The 18918-nt window shown below is 48.0% G+C and overlaps 1 protein-coding gene across 4 annotated transcripts; it reads left to right on the top strand.

Moving 5' to 3' along the window:
* The first annotated feature begins 629 nt into the window (after positions 1-629).
* On the top strand, positions 630-18094 carry TSPAN33 (tetraspanin 33). Of its 4 annotated transcripts, none has more exons than XM_087935386.1 (8): positions 630-849; positions 2889-2946; positions 5838-5965; positions 7225-7299; positions 8717-8812; positions 9704-9832; positions 10793-10954; positions 13944-14860. In XM_087935386.1, the coding sequence occupies exons 1-8, from the start codon at positions 775-777 to the stop codon at positions 14040-14042; spliced, it is 822 nt and encodes a 273-aa protein (XP_087791512.1). In that variant the 5' UTR covers positions 630-774; the 3' UTR covers positions 14043-14860. The 4 variants fall into 4 exon arrangements, with proteins under 4 accessions (XP_087791512.1, XP_087791510.1, XP_087791509.1 ...); XM_087935384.1 differs by lacking the exon at positions 13944-14860 and adding an exon at positions 17891-18094 and having other exon boundaries at positions 650-849; XM_087935383.1 differs by having other exon boundaries at positions 650-849; positions 13968-14860.
* Positions 18095-18918: the final 824 nt, after the last annotated feature.

Below are 18918 nucleotides of genomic sequence, written 5' to 3'. Positions count from 1 at the left end.
CCCTTCCTCCCTTCTCCCCTCCCTTTTCCATTCTCTTTCTTTTCCCTCCTTCCCTTCCATATTTTCTCTTCTCTTCTTTTCTCTTCTCTTCTCTCTCTTCTTTCTTCTCTATTCTATTCCATTCCTTTCCATTCCATTCCATTCTACTCTAATCTACTCTCCACTCCACACTCTCTCCCCTCCCCTCTCCTCTCCTATGCCATTCTTTCCTTATTCTATTCTATTCTATTCCATTCTATTCTAAAATCATCTTGACAGCGTGGGAACCCGCCGCCCTCCTCGGCTCCCCCGAGGAGCGTTTCCGTTCGCCAGCAGCGGATCGGCCGGGCAGGTGGCAAGGAAACCCACCCCTTGCAAAGGGAGGGGGGGATGAATGAAAGAGCGGGTGGCCAATGGGGGGGAAAAGGTGACGCCCAGCCGGACCAATCGCCGCGCCGTTGGGCGGGTTGGAGGAGGGATGCACCTTACCGGACTACAAAGGTCGGCGCGAGCCAGGGTCGGGCTTAGGTGACTGGACTGGACTGGACTGGACTGGTTTGGACTGGTTTCGCTGGGCGGAAGCTGGACTTGGCTTAGCACCCGGGACCCGCTGGAAGCCAGGGAGATCTATATCTATATCTATCTATATCTATATATCTATATCTATATCTATATCTATATCTATATCTATCTATCTATCTATCTATCTATCTATCTATCTATCTATCTATCTATCTATCTATCTATCTATCTATCTATCTATCTATCTATCTATCTATCTATCTATCTATTTATATGGCCCTTCTCCCGGAGCGTGAGGTCAACCCCCTGGTCAAGTACCTGCTCGTCTTTTTCAACCTGCTTTTCTGGGTGAGAGTCGGGCAGGAGGCGTGGGAAGGGGGCGACGCAACGCGTGCAAAAGCCCGCCCCGCGGTGGGAATGCGGAGCTCCGAGTTCCAGCCGGGAGGAGCGCTCGGGCTTTTGCCCCTTGCAAGAGGAGGGGGTCACGCGCGATCCCCGTTGAATCCCACTCTCTGGAAATACACGCCGCTCGTGAGAATGCGTGCATTTGCAAGGGATCGCGGCTAAAGCGGCCGCGGGTGTGGATGGAGTCAAACTGGGCACTCGCGCATCCGGTCTTGACCCGTGTTGGAAGCGGGATCGGGGCTGCGTGGTTTGCTGGCCCCCCAAATGGGGCGTGGGGGGGAGCGGCTTGGGGGGCGTGGGAAAGGGTCTTAAAGCGAGGTTTCCACCCTTCTGCCTTTAACAGATAACATCAGAGTTGGAAGAGGGACCTTGTAGGTCATCTAGTCCAACCCCCTGCCCAAGCAGGAGACCCTACTACACCATATTTGAACCCGGAGGTCTCTTCAACTCGGGGTAGTAAGTAGGAGGCTGAGTAGGGCGGCTGGATTTGGAACAAGAGAGGGGCTGCTCCAGATCCGGGTCTTTGCCCACTCCACCCCCCCAAGATGGGTTTTGCTGATGGCAACTAGGATGTGCCTGCCGGCATCTTGCAAAAAGTGATGCAGTTGTGGTGCTGGAAAGCAGGTAGGGACAACTTTGCCATCTGTGGACTTCAATTCCCAGAATTCCCCCACTCGGCTTAAAATTGCTGACCTGGCTGGGGAATTCTGGGAGTGGAAGTCCACCCGCCCTGAAGTTACCGAACCAGCTGGGGAATTTGAGGAGTGGAAGTTGCTGAGATTGACAAATGCCAATCTAGATGTTGCCCTAGTGGGAGGCGTTCTTCGATTGGCGAATTGGGAAGGGGGGGGGTTCTCTTCCCAAAACGTACAAAGGACCTTCTATCCAATTGTGGGATGGGATAAATAGAATATCCCAGTGGATTAAAATACCCGGGAGAAATCCCGCGGGGAGGTGGCCAGGATGAAGTGAGGTTCTAAAAGTCTCCGTTGAAAAACTCGAGGGGTCCTTGGTGCTCTCTGAGCTGGGTGGTTTTCTTGCAGACATTTCATGACCCAGCCAGGTTATGTCATCAATGCTAGAAGGGAGTGGGGTTTGCGAGGAAGAGGAGAAGGGCGAGGAGGAGAACTGTGGGGTCCTTGGTGCTCTCTGGCCTGGGATGGTTTTCTTGCAGACGTTTCATGACCCAACTAGGTTGCATCATCAGTGCTAGAAGGGAATGGGGATTGAGGAGGAGGAGGAGGAGGAGGAGGAGGAAGAAGAAGAAAACAATTGTAGGGTCCTTACTGCTCCCTGAGCTTGGTGGTTTTCTTGCAGACGTTTCATGACCCAACTAGGTATCATCATCAGTGCTATGGTGATGAAACCTCACTCTCTTCCATCACTGATCGTGTTATCTAATTGGGTAATCTGCAAGAAAACAACCAACTCCTCTTTCCTCCCTTTTCCTTCTCCTCCCCTCCGCAAACCTCACTCCCTTTTAGCATTGATGATGTTACCTAGTTGGATCATGAAACATCCGCAAGAAAACCGCCCAGCTCAGAGAGCACCAAGGACCCCACAGTCCTCCTCCTCCTCTCTTGCTCCTCCCTGCAAACCCCCTTCCCTTCTCGCAGTCCCCTTCCTCTTCCTTCTCCTCCTCCTCCATTCTACAACCACACCCCCTTCTAGCACTGATGATGTTACCTAGTTGGCCCACGAAACGTCTGCAAGGAAACCACCCAGCTCCGAGAGCACCAAGGATCCCTAATTTCAACCCCGAGCTACAAATATTCTCCAAATAAGAATACAAGTTTTTTATTATTATTATTATTGGAAAAAACCTGAAGATTAATGGCTAAACCTTCGGGCTTATAACTTCCCACGCTTGTTCTCCAGATCTGGGGGGTTCAAGGAACTTGGAAGGATGGACCACCCGATCCTTGTGACTCCCATTCCTGACCAAGGACCAGTTCCGATGCTTCCGGTCTTTTTCTGTACAGGTGATTTCCATGGTGCTGGTGGCTGTCGGGATCTATGCGCGGCTGTTCAAGCATGCAGGTAAGGTCTGTGGAGATTCTCCGCCACCCAAGTCAGGGCAGTCCCAGAGATGCTTTGGTTTCAAGAGGCAACTGGACATGTCTTGGTTTTGTTTTGTTTTTTCTTTGAAGAGGTTTTCGCTTCTCATCCAAGAACCTTCTTCCGTTCTGACTTAATGGTGGGGAAGGAAGGATTGATACTCCTTGCAGACAGCTGGTCATTTGCATCCTTTTTAAAGAGACGTTGAGGCCGCCTGGAGATGTGTCTGTGTCCTCAGAGTCACCTGAGTGGTGCAGATGGGTGTGGAACCTTCTGACTGGTTGGTGGGAATGGAAGGATTTAAACTCCTTGCAGACAGCTGGTCATTTGCAGTCTTTTATAGAGTCGTTGGGGCCACTTTGGAGGTTTACCTTTGTCCTCAGGGTCACCTGAGTGGTGCAAAGGGTGTGGAGCCTTCTGACTGGATAGTGAGGAATGGAAGGACTGATACTCCTTGCAGACAGCTGGTCATTTGCATCCTTCTAGAGAGCGTTGAGGCCACTTGGAGGTTTCTCTGTGTCGTCAGGGTCACCTGAGTGGTGCAAATGGGTGTGGAGCCTCCTTGGAACTGCTGAAAGGACTGTGCAATTCCAAGAAGGCTCCCCAACCATTTGCACCACTCAGGTGTGACTCTGAGGACACAGAGAAACCCCCAAGTGGCCTCAACAACCCTCTAAAAAGGTGCAAATGACCAGCTGCCTGCAAGGAGTATCAATACTTCCTTCCCCACCATCCAGTCAGAAGGCTCCAGACCCATTTGCACCACTCAGGTGTGACCCTGAGGACACAGAGAAACCCCCAAGTGGCCTCAACGACCCTCTAAAGGGATGCAAATGACCAGCTTTGTCTGCAAGGAGTATCAATCCCTCCATTCCTCACCATCCAGTCAGAACTGAAGAAGCTTCCGGGATGAGAAGCAAAACATCTTGAAAGAAAAACCAGAAAGTCGAGTTGCCTCTTGGGGGAAAAAAAACGCACCTTTGGGACATGGAGGTAAGGCCTTAGCAACAGGGGTCCCACCCAGCGTGCTTCATTTCCCCAGGAGCTACGGTTAGTCCTTGACTTAAAATCATTTGTTTAGCGCCTGTTCCAAGTTAAAATTCCGCCGAGAGGAGTAACTTACGACTGTTTTATGTTCGTAAATCAAGGAAACGCCCCCTCCCCCCACCGTCTAGGGTCTCCTCCTTGAGCCAAGGGCTGGACTAGAAGATCTCCAAGGTCCCTTCCCGCTCTGTTGTTCTAAAAGTCCTTCCTGCTCAAGCGGGGGGGGCGGGGTCGGACTAGAAGACCTCTAAGGTCCCTTCCAGCCTAGGATTCCATGCAGGGGTGGGATTCAAATTTTATAACAACTGGTTTGGTGGGCGTGGCTAGGTGGGCGTGGCCATGTGACTGGGTGGGTGGGTGGCTTCTCTTTTGGGGGGGCAATAGCCCCCCTCTCATTTTTGGGGCCTTCTGGGTCTCAGGGAAGCCTCCTGGGCAAAGCAGTGAGACAGTGAGGGGGATTCTGGCATAGCTGATCGTCGGGAGAAGAAAAAAGAAAATAAATATCTTTTTTTTTAAAAAAAAAACAAGTTTTATTGGTTTTTAAAGACAAACAAAAACAAACAAAACATGAAAACATCCAACTTTCTTTCATAAATGTACAAGCAGCATGTCGGTTGGTTTACAAATTTTTTATGCATCCATTTCATAGTCTCAATTACAGTTACACTGCATGATAACTCATATTATCAATCAAAAATTGAATACCCTCGTATCACAATCAATCAGTCATTTGAAGATAATTTTGTTCATTCATACTTTGCGGGATAACTACAATTGATTTAGTTTATTTTATAACAATTCATATAATCCTCCCAAATCTATCCTAAAAACATTTTATAGATATGGTACCAAAAAAAGAAATACCTCTTTATATATTCATTATTTCCTAAAATTCGAAATATTCTATTAGAAAATAAATATCTTAAGGAGTGACTGGACAGGGGAGTACGCAGTCAGCGATGTTGGGCATGTGTGCGATGTCGCACATGCGCGATAAGGACTGACTGGGTGTTCTGACCCAAACCTGGTTCCAAGGAAACCAACATGAAACGGAGGTAACAGCAAAAGCTTTTAATGCTTCTCTGCGAAATCCGTTCCTTCCCGGTGAAAAGAGCTGTTTCAAACTAATTGTCTCCGATAAGAACGAGCCTTGCCAAGGCGGTGCAAGGCTGCCAAGAACACTAGATAAAGTTGCCAAGAAATATTTCAAACACAAAAGAGTCTCGAAACACCAACTCGGATATTCCTAACCTCCACCGGGCTCGAGTATCAAACGTCTTTGCTTTCTGCAAAGAACTGCAGCTTCTCAGCTGGCTTTTATATCTTCTCAGGGAGGGGCCATTATCTTCCAACCTGACTCTTGAATCGCTCGTGCTGCTGCAGCCGCTCTTCCCTTCGAGCAGCCCTGCGCACACACGCACTTGGCACAGGCTCCTCGGGGTGCTCTTCCTCACTGCTGCCAGCCTCCACAACCTCCGAAGGCAGCACCCCACTTCCTGGTGGTCTTGGCCCCATCCCTGCATCACACGCAGACCCCCTCATCTGAGTCCTCGCTCTCCGAGACCTCAGCCATCCGCACCTGCTGCCGGCGAACCACAACACTGGGTGGGGAGGGGAATTGTGCCAGCCAGGGGCACAATTTGCCGGTTCTCCGAACTGCGCAGGATCATAACAACCAGTTCTATAGAACCGGTCCGAACCGGTTAGAATCCCACCCCTGATTCCATGGTTGAAGTGGAAGGGAGAACCAACCTAATATGATGGTTTTGTTGGATCCAAAAATGTGGCCAAACTGGACACACCTGTTTCTTTCCCTCTGTCCTCCGTAGAAGCCGCCGTGGCCTGCCTTGCTATGGATCCAGCCATCTTGCTGGTGGTGGTTGGCGTCCTGATGTTCTTCCTCACTTTCTGTGGCTGCGTTGGCTCCTTGCGGGAAAACATCTGTTTACTGCAGACGGTGAGCGGGTCCTCTATGTACGGTCAAGGCTAGCCACCCCAAAAGCCCTTCGACTTATATACTGCTTCACAGGGCTTTTATACAGCCCTCTCTAAGCGGTTGACAAAGTCAGCCTCTTGCCCTCCCCCCCCACAACAGTCGGGGTCCTCATTTGACCGGAGCAGGTCAGGATCGAACTGTTCGCAGTGGGCAGAGTCAGCCTGCAATGCTGCATTCTAAGCATTGCCCCACCACAGTCTTTCCTTCCCTCTTTCCTTCCTTTCTTCCTTCTTTCCCTTGCTTTTTTTCTCCTTTCCTTCCTTCTTTCCTCCTTCCTTCCTTCCTTCCTTCCCTTTCCCCCTCTTTTTCTTCCTTCCTTCTTTCCTCCCTTCCCTCCTCCCTTCCCTTTTTTCCTTCCTTCCTTCTTTCCCTCTTTTCCTTCTTTCTTTCCTTCCTTTCTTCCTTCTTTCCCTTGCTTTTTTCTCTTTTCCTTCCTTCTTTCCCTCCTTCCCTCCTTCCTTTCCCCCCTTTTCTTCCTTCCTTCTTTCCTCCTTCCCTCCTTCCTTCCCTTTTTCCTTCCTTCCTTCCTTCTTTCCTCTTTTCCTTCCTTCCTAACCTTCCTTCCATTCTTCCTTCCTTTCCTTCCCTTCCTCCTTTCTTCTTTCCCTCTTTCCTTCCTTTCCTTCCTTCCCTCTTTTCCTTCCTTCCCCTTCCTTCCTTTTTTTTCCTTCCTTCTTTCCCTCTTTCCTTTCCCTCTCCTTCCTCCCTCCCTCCTTCCTTATTTCCCTCTTTTCTTCCTTCCTTCCTTCCCACTTAGCAAAAGCCCTTCACTGTGTTTTCCAGCCTTCTCTAAGCAGTTTACAGAGTCAGCCTATGCACCCAAAAGTTGTATACAACTGATCCTCACCCTTATGACGGTCACAGCATTCCACACGGCCACATGCTCAGAAGTTGATTGGCCACTGGCATGTACTTATGACCGTTTCAACATTCTGGGGCTCTGTGCATGTCAACCTTGCCGGGCATTTCCGATAGAAAAGTCGCTTGGGGAATCTGGACTTGTTTAACAACAATGACGGTTCGCTTTACGACCATGGAAAACGCTGGGGGAAATCGGGTTCTGGTGACGCGATGACTCGATTTACAACGCATGAATGGACATTGTGATTTCAGCTGTCATAAGCTGAGGACCACCTGTGTATTTCGCTGCCCAGAGACCCTGGCCGAGATGGTTGGGTGTGGAAATGGGATTTTAAAAAAGGAACCTTTTACCCCTGCAGTTCTCCTCCTGTTTGGCCTTCCTCTTCCTGTTGCAACTGGCTGCGGGCATTCTGGGATTCGCCTTCTCTGACAAGGTGGGTGCAAAAAGACTCTGGCCTGCCCAGGGGGCGGGGCAATGGGGGGAGGGGCCCCAGGTGCTCTCTCTGAGCTGGGCGGTTTCCTTGCAGACGTTTCATGACCCAACTAGGGAACCGCATCAGTGCTAGGAGGAAATGGGGGGGGGGTTAGGAGGAGGAGGAAGAGAAAGGAGAAGGAATAAAGGAAAGAGGAGGGGAGGGAGGGTGGAAGGAAGGAAGGAAGGAAGGAAGGAAGGACTGACTGTGGGTCCCTGGTGTCCCCTGAGCTGGGTGGCTTCCTTGCAGACATTTCATGACCCAACTAGGGAACAGCATCAGTGCTAGGAGGGAATGGGGGGTTAGGAGGAGGAGGAAGAGAAAGGAGAAGGAATAAAGGAAAGGGGAGGGGAGGGAGGGTGGAAGGAAGGAAGGAAGGAAGGAAGGAAGGAAGGAAGGAAGGAAGGAAGGAAGGACTGACTGTGGGGTCCCTGGTGTCCCCTGAGCTGGGTGGCTTCCTTGCAGACATTTCATGACCCAACTAGGGAACAGCATCAGTGCTAGGAGGGAATGGGGGTTGTGGAGAAGAGGTGGAGGAGGGAGGGAGGGAGGAAGGAAGGAAGGAAGGAAGGACTGTGGGGTCCTTGGTGCTCTCTGAGCTTGGATGTTTCACGACCCAGCTAGGTAACATCATCAGTGCTAGAAGGGAGGGAGGGTTGTGGAGAGGAGGGGGAGAAAGGGGAAAAGAAGGCATGAAGGGGGGAGGAGGAGGGAGGGAAGGAAGGAAGGAAGGAAGGATGGAAGGAGAAGGAGTGTGGGGCCCTTTGGGCTCTCTGAGCTTATTCCTGAGGGAGGGAGGAAGGAAGGAATGGATAGAAGGAGAGAAGGAACATAGGTGAGGGGGAAGGAAGGATAGAAAGGAAGGACGGATGGAAGGCAATAACAGGGAGTGGGGAAGGAGGGAGGAAGCAGAGAAGGGCGGGAGAGAGAAAGTAGAGAGAGAGGATGAATAGATGGAAGGAAGGAAAGAAGGGTGGATGGGTGAAAGGAAGGAAGGAAGGAAGCGGAAGGACAGGTGAAGGAGGGATGGATGGATGGATGGATGGATGGATGGAAGGAAGGAAGGAAGGAAGGAAGGAAGGAAGGAAGGAGGGTGAGAGAGAGTAGAGAGACTGGATGGGAAGATGAAAGGAAGGAAGGATGGACCATGGTAGCACAGTGGTTAGAATGCCACATTGCAGACTATCTCACTGCCGACTGCCAACAGTTCGATCCTGACCGGCCGAAGGTTGACTCAGCCTTCCATCCTTCTCAGGTGGGTAAAATGTGGACCCAGATGGTTGCGGGGCAAGAGGCTGACTCTGTAAACCGCTTAGAGAGGGCTGGGAAGCCACTGGGAAGCTACACATACACGCTAGCGCTATTTTTTTGGTTCCAGGTGCGAGAGAAGGTGAACGCCATGGTCAAGAGCGCCATTGTGCATTACCGAGATGACCTGGACCTCCAGAACCTCATTGATTTTGCTCAGAAGGAGGTAGGGTTTGGTTGGGACCGCCTGGTCTTTCTTTGGTCTTCGGAACCCAACCTCTGTTGGGTTGCCCAACGACAGAGGATGACCAGGACCCAAAATTCATCCATCCTGACTTTCAAACGGAAGCTGGCGGGTGGATCATCCAGGAGTTAGAGGCCATGTGAGAACCTGTATTTTTTGAAGGAGGTTCTGGGAACTAGGGTGGTTCTCTTTTTTAAAAAAAAATAATCAGGATTATGGATTAAGGGAGGCGGTGGCTCAGAGGCAAAGACGCTGAGCTTGTTGATCAGAAAGGGTCGGCAGTTCGAATCCCCAGCGCCGCGTCGCGGAGGGAGCTCCCTTTCCTGGTCCCAGCTTCTGCCAACCTAGCAATCCGAAAGCATGTTAAAAAAAAAAAATGCAAGTAGAAAAATAAGGACCCCCTTTGATGGGAAGCAGTGGTGGGATTCGGAATTTTTTTACTACCTCCGATGTTGGTGAACCCACAACTCTTCATTTCTTCTTAAAAAAACTTCCACAGATAATTATTATTCCCAAGGTCAGGAAGTTTCTCCTTAATTCCAGGTTGCTTCTAGCCTTGATTAGTTTCCAGCCATTGATTCTTCTCCTGCCTTCGGGGGCTTTGGAGAATAGCTTGACTGCCTCTTCTTTGGGGCAGCCCCTCAGATATCGGAAGGCTGCTGTCATGTCTCCCCTAGTTCTCCTTTTCATTAAACTAGATGTTCCCAATTCCAGCAACCGTTCTTTATATGTTTGAGCCTTAAAATCCTCATTGTTGCTCTTCCCTGCGCTCTTTTAAATGTCTTGCAAGCATTTATATACAACTGTTGAAAGTTATTGAAGGCACCAAAAAAAAAGTGGTTTATCAGCTACTTCTCCTTCCTTTCCATCTAGTTCGGCTGCTGCGGAGGGGTCTCCTACAGAGACTGGTCCCAAAACATGTACTTCAATTGCACACCCCAAAATCCCAGCCGGGAGTTTTGCTCGGTGCCTTATTCCTGTTGCCGGCAACCGGAAGACCAGGTGAGGCAAAACGGAAATGTTCTGACCCGGTTTTCCCCAAAAGCACGAAGCCGACTCCTCGTCCCAATCAAACCCCTTTTATTTAGCTGAAATGGGAATTCCTCTCCAGCAAAGTCCCGGCCAATAAGTCTTTCAAGAGATTGCACAACGACAGACCTTTATCGGTCTGGGAGAGTTGCCAGGGCGATCTCTTCCAAACGCCACGCTGTAGCAGCAATGATTTGACAAGTCAGGAACAGATCTTCATACTAATTAAACGAACTAATTGTCTCCTACAAACCCCATTCCCCTTTTGCTCCTCTTTTATACTCTATGGGAGGGGACATTCACCGTCCACCTGTGCCCTTACTCCCGAGTCAACCCCTTGTTGCTTAGTTGTTCCCTTCGTCTGGCAGCTCTGTGCATGCGCACACTGGGAACAGGCTCCAGCTGTTCTTCTTCCCCATTGATCTCTGACTCCGAAGGCAGCTGATCATTGTCGGACGGCCCTGGCCCCATCTCTGCCTCCGACGCAGAGCCCTCCTCAGATTCCAGGACTGGCCCATGCTCCTCCCCAACCTCCTCACTTTCGGTTGGCAAACTGCCACGCTGCTCCCCCCTCCCTTTCTGTTGACAACTCTAAAAAGACCAGAGAAATATTTTATGTTCGGTTCTTTGTGCATCCGTGCGCCGCGTTCAAAATACACCAATTTCAAGCACTGCGGCTTACCTTCTAAGGCAGCCCTGGTAAGTAAAACAGCTGAATCCACTGTACGCGCGCAATTCAGCTGAGCAGATAAACGTGGAAACTCAGCTGATCATTGGGAGTAACCGGTTCATTAGAACCAGTCCGAACCAGCAGCATCCCACCACTGGCGATCAGTCCAGGTGAATAAGTCAACAGATGCTGGCTTGGGGTTATAGCTTTCCTTGGGGAATCCTTCTTTGCGTGTGACTCTCTTTGGGTGTTTTCCTGCCCAGTTGGTCATCAACACCATGTGCGGCCAAGGGGTTCAGATGCTCAGCTACCCCATAGCCGGAGAAATCATTCACACCAGCGGCTGCATCGATAGGCTGGTGGACTGGATGCACAGCAACCTCCTGCTCATCGGTGCAGTGGCCCTGGGCCTGACTCTCCCCCAGGTAAGCTGAAGAATAAGGAATTAGAATAAGAACAATTAGGAATAAGGAGTAGAAATAAGAATATGGAGTAGAATAAAGAATAAGGAACGAAGAATTGGGAATAAGGAATAAGGAGTAGAATAAAAATAAGGAATAAGAATAAGGAATGATAGGATAATGAATAGAATAAGGGATAGGATAGGAATATGGAGTAGAATAAAGAATAAGGAACGAAGAATTGGGAATAAGGAATAAGGAGGAATAAGGAATAGAATAAAAATAAGGAATAAGAATAAGGAATGATAGGATAACGAATAGAATAAGGGATAGGATAGGAATATGGAGTAGAATAAAGAATAAGGAACGAAGAATTGGGAATAAGGAGGAATAAGGAATAGAATAAAAATAAGGAATAAGAATAAGGAATGATAGGATAACTAATAGAATAAGGGATAGGATAGGAATATGGAGTAGAATAAAGAATAAGGAACGAAGAATTGGGAATAAGGAGGAATAAGGAATAGAATAAAAATAAGGAATAAGAATAAGGAATGATAGGATAACGAATAGAATAAGGGATAGGATAGGAATATGGAGTAGAATAAAGAATAAGGAACGAAGAATTGGGAATAAGGAGGAATAAGGAATAGAATAAAAATAAGGAATAAGAATAAGGAATGATAGGATAACGGATAGAATAAGGGATAGGATAGGAATAGGGAATAGGAATAAGGGTAAGGATAAGGAATAAGAATAGAATAAGGAATAGAAATAGAATAAGGAATAGAATAAGAATAAGGAATAATAGAATACGGAATAGAATCAATCTATATAAAAGAGTGAAATACCCCTCACGCATCATATCAAAATCTCCAAAACCGCAAAGCCTACAAAGTTGAAATATGGCCCATAGGTTCCTCTTCTAGGTGCGTTAAGAAAGGATTTTTCGAAATGACCATCAGAGCATTTAGAGTATTTCTTATATTATTATTATTAACACGCTCTAATGCTAAGGAGTTCAACTCCCCCGCCCGCCCATACCTGAAAAGAAATCTCTTCCAAATGCAAAACACAAGCAGAGGAGTTTCAGTTTCACAGCCCCAAGCAGCTTTAGTACAGAACAGTTGAGCTAAGCCGCGCCCTGGCTCCTTGCTGTCTCCTTCTTGCTCATATAGCAAACACTGTTTCAGTTTCCAAACAGCCCTCCACTCTCTCGCACACTGACAGGACGCTAGCCAGATGAATACCGATGGATGCTGGTAGGCAGAGGCAGAATTTCCCCCCCACTTATTTTCCTCCCCCAAAACTAAGCCTTACCACATAGTTTTGCAGCAAAGCACAAGTATCGAACTAGCAAAGGTAAAACTAGTAAATAATACTAAGCACAAGTATCGAACTAGCAAAGGTAAAACTAGTAAATACTAAGCACAAGTATCGAACTAGTAAAGGTAAAACTAGTAAATAATACTAAGCACAAGTATCGAACTAGAAAGGTAAAACTAGTAAAGAATACTAAGCACAAGTATCTAGTAAAGGTAAAACTAGTAAATATACTAAGCACAAGTATCGAACTAGTAAAGGTAAAACTAGTAAATATACTAAGACAAAGTAAAGTAAAACTAAAATACTAAGCACAAATAAAAAGGTAAAACTAGTAAATATACTAAGCACAAGTATCGAACTAGTAAAGTAAAACTAGTAAATAATACTAAGCACAATATTGAACTAGCAAAGTAAAACTAGTAAATATACTAAGCACAAGTATCGAACTAGCAAAGATAAAACTAGTAAATAATACTAAGCACAAGTATCGAACTAGTAAAGGTAAAACTAGTAAATAATACTAAGCACAAGTATCGAACTAGTAAAGGTAAAACTAGTAAATAATACTAAGCACAAGTATTGAACTGTAAAGGTAAAACTAGAACTAAGCAGTAAACTAGTAAAGTAAAACTAGTAAATATACTAAGCACAAGTATCGAACTAGTAAAGGTAAAACTAGTAAATAATACTAAGCACAAGTATCGAACTAGTAAAGGTAAAACTAGTAAATATACTAAGCACAAGTATCGAACTAGTAAAGGTAAAACTAGTAAATAATACTAAGCACAAGTATCGAACTAGCAAAGGTAAAACTAGTAAATAATACTAAGCACAAGTATCGAACTAGTAAAGGTAAAACTAGTAAATAATACTAAGCACAAGTATCGAACTAGTAAAGGTAAAACTAGTAAATAATACTAAGCACAAGTATCGAACTAGTAAAGGTAAAACTAGTAAATATACTAAGCACAAGTATCGAACTAGTAAAGGTAAAACTAGTAAATATACTAAGCACAAGTATCGAACTAGTAAAGGTAAAACTAGTAAATAATACTAAGCACAAGTATCGAACTAGTAAAGGTAAAACTAGTAAATAATACTAAGCACAAGTATCGAACTAGTAAAGGTAAAACTAGTAAATAATACTAAGCACAAGTATCGAACTAGCAAAGGTAAAACTAGTAAATAATACTAAGCACAAGTATCGAACTAGTAAAGTAAAACTAGTAAATAATACGACTAGGAATTGGAATCGAACGGAACGGAATGGAACGGAACAGAACTCAATTCTTTATTGGCCAAGTGTGATGGGACACGCAAGGATTTTGTCTCCAGTGCTAAAGCTCTCAGTGTACACACAAAGAGTAAGGACTCGTTGTCACCTTTGCTAGTGTGCAACGTGCAATACACAACACAGGATCTCCTTGTGGAGGGACGGTGATAAGGGGTGCAGCCCAGTCCAAAAATGACAGCAAATCTTCGATGTTATGACTCTCCCCATAGTGACCGTTCAAACTTAAAACGAACCTCCGGGGGGGTAATAGGCGCTCCTTGACTCATGACCAAATCTCTTGTTTCAAAGTGAGGCCTTCGTTAAGTGAATCCTGCCCGCCGCTGATGAGACAGGTTCAACCTTTCTCGTGTTCTGTGTCCTTTTGTGTTCCTCTTCCTCTTCTCCCCCGCCCAGTTGATTGGCATCCTGTTGTCCCAGGTATTGATCAGTCAAGTCAAAGACCAGATCAAGTTCTTGAGTTACAACCAGGGCCATCGGACCGATTATTGGTAGCACAGGACCCAAACCCAGAAGAGTAGAAGATGTCCAAGAACTTCCTGCTCGCCTCTCTTCCGGAAACATCTCCTTCCAAGCTGAACTTCTGGGAACTTCGTAGTTGGACACCACCTTCTCCCTTTCTCCTGAATTTAGGAAAAGGATCCCCCCATAAGGTGGACTTCGAAGGAGCAGGGTAGGAAGACCCATTGTTGACGAGGTTTTGAACTTGGGTCCAGCCCCTGTGGGAGTCTGAATCCGAGGAGGAAGATGAACAGCCGACACGGAGCGGGAGCGCGGCTCCGTTGTCTGTGGAGCGAACTGGGGAAGGGCAAAGTCCATCTGGGCAGAGCAGGGGAGAGGTAGAACAAGGGAGAGGGACTTCAGAGGAAGATCCAGGCCCACCCACTCTTCATCCTCCCTGCACGCAGGGAGGAAAGGTGAAGGGAGCAACGTGGGTTGACTGGCTTACGGGGGAGGAAAGGGCCCTGATTCCCTTCATTAGCCACAGTTGGGAATGAGTTTAAAGGAGATGCATGCTGAGTGCGGCAGCTTCTGGGAACAAACATGATGTGTTGACTTTGTTTATCTGTGTTCCTGGCATGTTTCCAACCGTGTTGATTTACTGCTGTGCCTTCATGTCTGGAATTCCTTCTCCTGCCCTGCCGGACTAATGACCTCATCTTGCCTTGATTGGACTTATAATTTACAGTTTTTGTTGACCATGTTTTGGACTTGATTCCCTGCAGCCCAAGGCTGTTCCTGGGAGAGTTTTTCTCCAGCCCAGAAGGTAACCAGGATATTGGGGGCAAAGTTGGAGCGAATAAAGGGACTCCTCCTGATTATCTGGCTGGGTTGCCTTTGTGCCACGCCCCTTTGGGTCATCACAACTTGGGTGTTGGAGAAGACATCTCGGAACACCGCGGGCAACCAAAGCAATGGACCAAAGCGGATCATTGAAGAAATCTGGGTAGATTTCTCACTCAAGTCACAAGAGATACCATGCTCAGTTCATCCCGTTTTGGACACCATGTGTGAAGAACCCAACTTCTGGAGAAGGTCCTGAGGTTGGGACAGATGGAAAGGAAGAGATGAGGGAGAAGCCCAGGGAGCTGGACTCAGCTAGGATGGGGTGGAAGCCCAGGATCTGATTGGGGACTGATGGTTCTAGAGACCATCTATGTGGTCCCTAAGACTTCACCCGCAACTTTGAGGGCATATATGTTGGTCGTTCTCGACATACGACCAAAGTTGAGCCTAACATTGATGTTGCTAAACGGGACATTTGTTAAATGAATGTTGTCTCATTTTACGACCTTTCTTGCCACTGTTGTTAAGCAAATCCTCACAGCAGTTAAGTTAGAAACATGGTCGTTAAGTGAATGTGGCTTCTCCCTTGATTTGGCTTGTCACAAAAGGGACCCCTGGGAGACACTTGCGATGGTCGTAAATACGAACCAGTTGCCGAATGTCTGGATTTTGATTATGTAACACTGGGACACTGTAACAGTTGTAAGTGTGAAAAACAGTCACAAGTCACATTTTAGTGCCATTGTAAATTTCGATTGCTAAACCCAATGATTGTAAATCAAAGATGCTGGTATCCGTAGTGGAATATGGCCATGAGTGGACTCCAACTCCCAGAATTCCTCAGCCAGTGAAGCTTGTGGACTCCAACTCCCAGAATTCCTCAGCCAGTGAAGCTTGTGGACTTCAACTCCCAGAATTCCTCAGCCAGTGAAGCTTGTGGACTTCAACTCCCAGAATTCCCCAGCCAGTGAAGCTTGTGGACTTCAACTTGCTGGCTGAAGAATTCTCGGAATTGAAGTCCACAAGTCTTAAAGGTTTTCTGGCTGAGGAATTCTGGGAGTTGAAGTCCACACGTCTTAAAGTGGCCAAGTTTGGGGACCTCTCTGTAGGCCCCACCCCACAAACACACCTGTATGTGTCTATTTATGTGCCTGTGTCCTTTTTGTGGTCCGATTTGTGATCCCAAACAAAGATGAAGCAGAACTGGCTGGTCAAAGGGTTCAGATTCGGTTAGGATCAAAGTCCTTCAGGACCCCCCCCCCACACACAAAAAGGGGCGGGGGGGGTTGAAACCATCTTTCCATTAAGGGGGTGGCGATGGGGCTCTTATCCACAGCCCAGACTTAAACCGGCTTGTCTTCCATTCACACCTGGGCTGAGAAATGCAACTTAAGAAATGGGTTTTGTGGGTGATCCTTGTCTGGGGGTTTGGTCTGTCTGGATTCCCACCCCACACAGAGAATCTTTGCTGACCCCCCCAAGGCAGCAGCTGGCCCCTCCTTGCCAGCAAGCAGCCCCTCCCTCCTGACAGTCCCGTTCCCCTCCCCCCCCCCGCAATGAGATGCCCGAGGAACCAGCCCCTCCCTGCTGAGACCCCAAATTGGCCAGCCCCCACCAGCTGAACCCCTCCCCCAGCGGCCAGCCCCTCCTCACCATCCCCTTGAGCAGCCAGCCCCTCCCTACTGAGCCCCCCCAGAAATCAGCCCCTCCTTGCCGAGTCCCCCTAGAACGAGCCCCCTAGACAACTAGCCCTCCGGGCCGAATCCCGTCAATCAAACCCTCCCCGCTGACCCCCCAGACAACTAGCCCCTCCCTGCTGAAACCCCCTCCCCCAGCGGCCAGCCCCTCCTCCTTGCCCCTCCCTGCTGACGTGCCTCGGAGAAGTGGGCGGGTGCGGGAGGGAGGAGGGGGGGACCACCCAGGCGGGGACCCCCTTTCCCAGCAAGCGGGGGGCTCTCCAGAGAGAGGCGGGGCAGCCTCTTCCCCCACCCCCAAATCCGTGGGCTATGCCACGTCAGAGGCTGGCCAGGCACGGAAAGGGGGGCTCCTCCCACTGGGGGGGGCGGCGGCCGGCCTGGGCTGACCCTTGACCCCTGGATTGATTTGCCAGGGTTTTTCCAGAGCATCGGCCGGCCAAGGGGACTCCCCTGCAAGGCCCCCCCCTCCGCCTTCTCTGACCCCTGAATTGGGGCTGGGGGCTCCAGCACTTCCTTTGGGCTGCCTCCCGCATCAAAAGATTCAGAGCGGGGGGGGTCTTTCCCCCCGCTCCCCAATTTTCCAGGTTACAGATCATCAAGAGTGGGAAGGGGCCTTGTAGGTCATCTAGTCCAACCCCCTCTGCCCGCCCGCCAAAGCAAGAGACCCTACCCCATGTCTGACAAATTTCTAGCCTTTCTTGAAGTCAGGGGTCCCAGATGTCAGACGCCTTGGGGGGGGGGAGCAAGGGGGAATCATTAACCCAGCTATCTCTTGGCCAAGGTAGGTCAAAAAAGTCAAGATGGCAGCCAGCAGAGCAACGTTTGTAAACATCTGTTTCGAGGGTTTGTTTTGACCCAGGCAAAATTTTGGGCGCCGATGGAGAATTATTCCTTGGAAAAGGAAGCGAGGAGGAAGGAGGCAGGAAGCTTTAGGCCTAGGGTGGGTGGGCGTGGCCTTAGGTTGAGCCCCCCCCCCATGTCCCGGGTTTGAGTTCCGCTCTTCGACGAGTCGATCACACCCAGTTTATGATTCGTTTTCAAGTTGTTGTTTCTGGCTGGGGACCTCAGAAGAGAGAACAGAGTGGAATAACAGAGTTAAAAAGGGACCTTAGAGATCTTCTAGTCCAACCCCTCCTGCCTAGAGATTGATTCTCTATTTTTATTGATTTATTTATTTTCCACAATCAGAACATTTTATATTTATATTTATATATACACACACACACACATAAATACATACATATATACACATATATACACATACACACACACACACACTGTATAACAGGTTAGTCCTTGACTTACAAAACCATCCGTTTAGCGACCATTTCGAAGTTACCACTTCTTTGCATTTTTCAGACTTACGACCACTTGAGGCATCCCCAGGTTTGCGCGATCAGAATTCGGACGCTCGGCAACTGACTCGTATTTATGACGGTTGCCGTGTTCTCAAGGGGGGATCACGGGATCCCTTTTTGCGACCTTCGGACTGGCCAACTCAATGGGGAAGCTGGATTCACTCAACGACCGGGGTATACTAAACGGCTGCAGTGATTCACTTAACGATAGTAAGAAGGTTCGTAAAACGGTCCCCAATTCGCTGAGCCCGCCTCAATGGAAACTTTGGGCTCCGTAACCGCTGTAAATCAAGGACTACCTGCAATATTGAAATTATTGAAATAGTCTGAATTAAAATAAAACCCTTTTGATTAGAATTATATAAAAAATATAAATATATAAAACTTGGAAGGAAAGATTTGCCTCTGAAAACATCAAAAGGATCTTTTATTTCAAAGAGAACTCAGATCCCAAGAGCAGAGTGAGTCAAAAAAGTCAAGATGGCCACCACAACCAGGCCGCTGGTCCTCACACTTATGACCGTGGGAGCATTCCCACGGTCACGGGGATTAAAATTTGGGCTTGGGCACCAGTGTGTATTTAGAATTGCGTTGTCCTGGGCTCCCGTAATCTCCATTTGCAGCCTTCTCTTTCCACAAGGACCGTCAATGAGGAAAGCCCGATTTGCTTAACGACCGCACGATTCACTTAATCACAATGATTGGCTTAACACCCTGTGGCAAAATAGGCCGTAACATCAGGCCTGGCTCTCCTTAACAATCCCTGGCTGTAACAATGGATGTGGCGGTCCCAATTATGGCTGTTAAATCGAACCCTTTCTGAATCCCATCCTGTGGCGGTGAGTTCCACTGTTTAACCTTTGTATGAGAAATCATTCTGTTTAGTGGTCCAGAATGAGTTGTGATTTTAATTTCAGGTGATGACCCTGAATTCTGACACTCTGCTCAGTCACACAACGTGGATAGAATAGAATAACAGTAGAGTTCAGAATTAGAATTAGAATGAATAGAATAGAAAATAGAATAGTA

Source organism: Pseudonaja textilis, chromosome 5 (genome assembly GCF_049901715.1).
Source record: "Pseudonaja textilis isolate UNSWEBS1 chromosome 5, rPseTex1.2, whole genome shotgun sequence".
Lineage (NCBI taxonomy): Eukaryota > Metazoa > Chordata > Lepidosauria > Squamata > Elapidae > Pseudonaja > Pseudonaja textilis.
This window is presented reverse-complemented; position numbering and strand designations above follow the sequence as displayed.

Coding starts and splice junctions, on each gene's coding strand:
- TSPAN33 (XM_087935386.1), top strand. CDS start 775: ATGGCCCTTCTCCCGGAGCGTGAGGTCAACCCCCTGGTCAAGTACCTG. Junction 2,947..5,837: donor GCGGCTGTTCAAGCATGCAG/GTAAGGTCTGTG, acceptor TGTCCTCCGTAG/AAGCCGCCGTGGCCTGCCTT. Junction 9,833..10,792: donor GCCGGCAACCGGAAGACCAG/GTGAGGCAAAAC, acceptor TTTCCTGCCCAG/TTGGTCATCAACACCATGTG.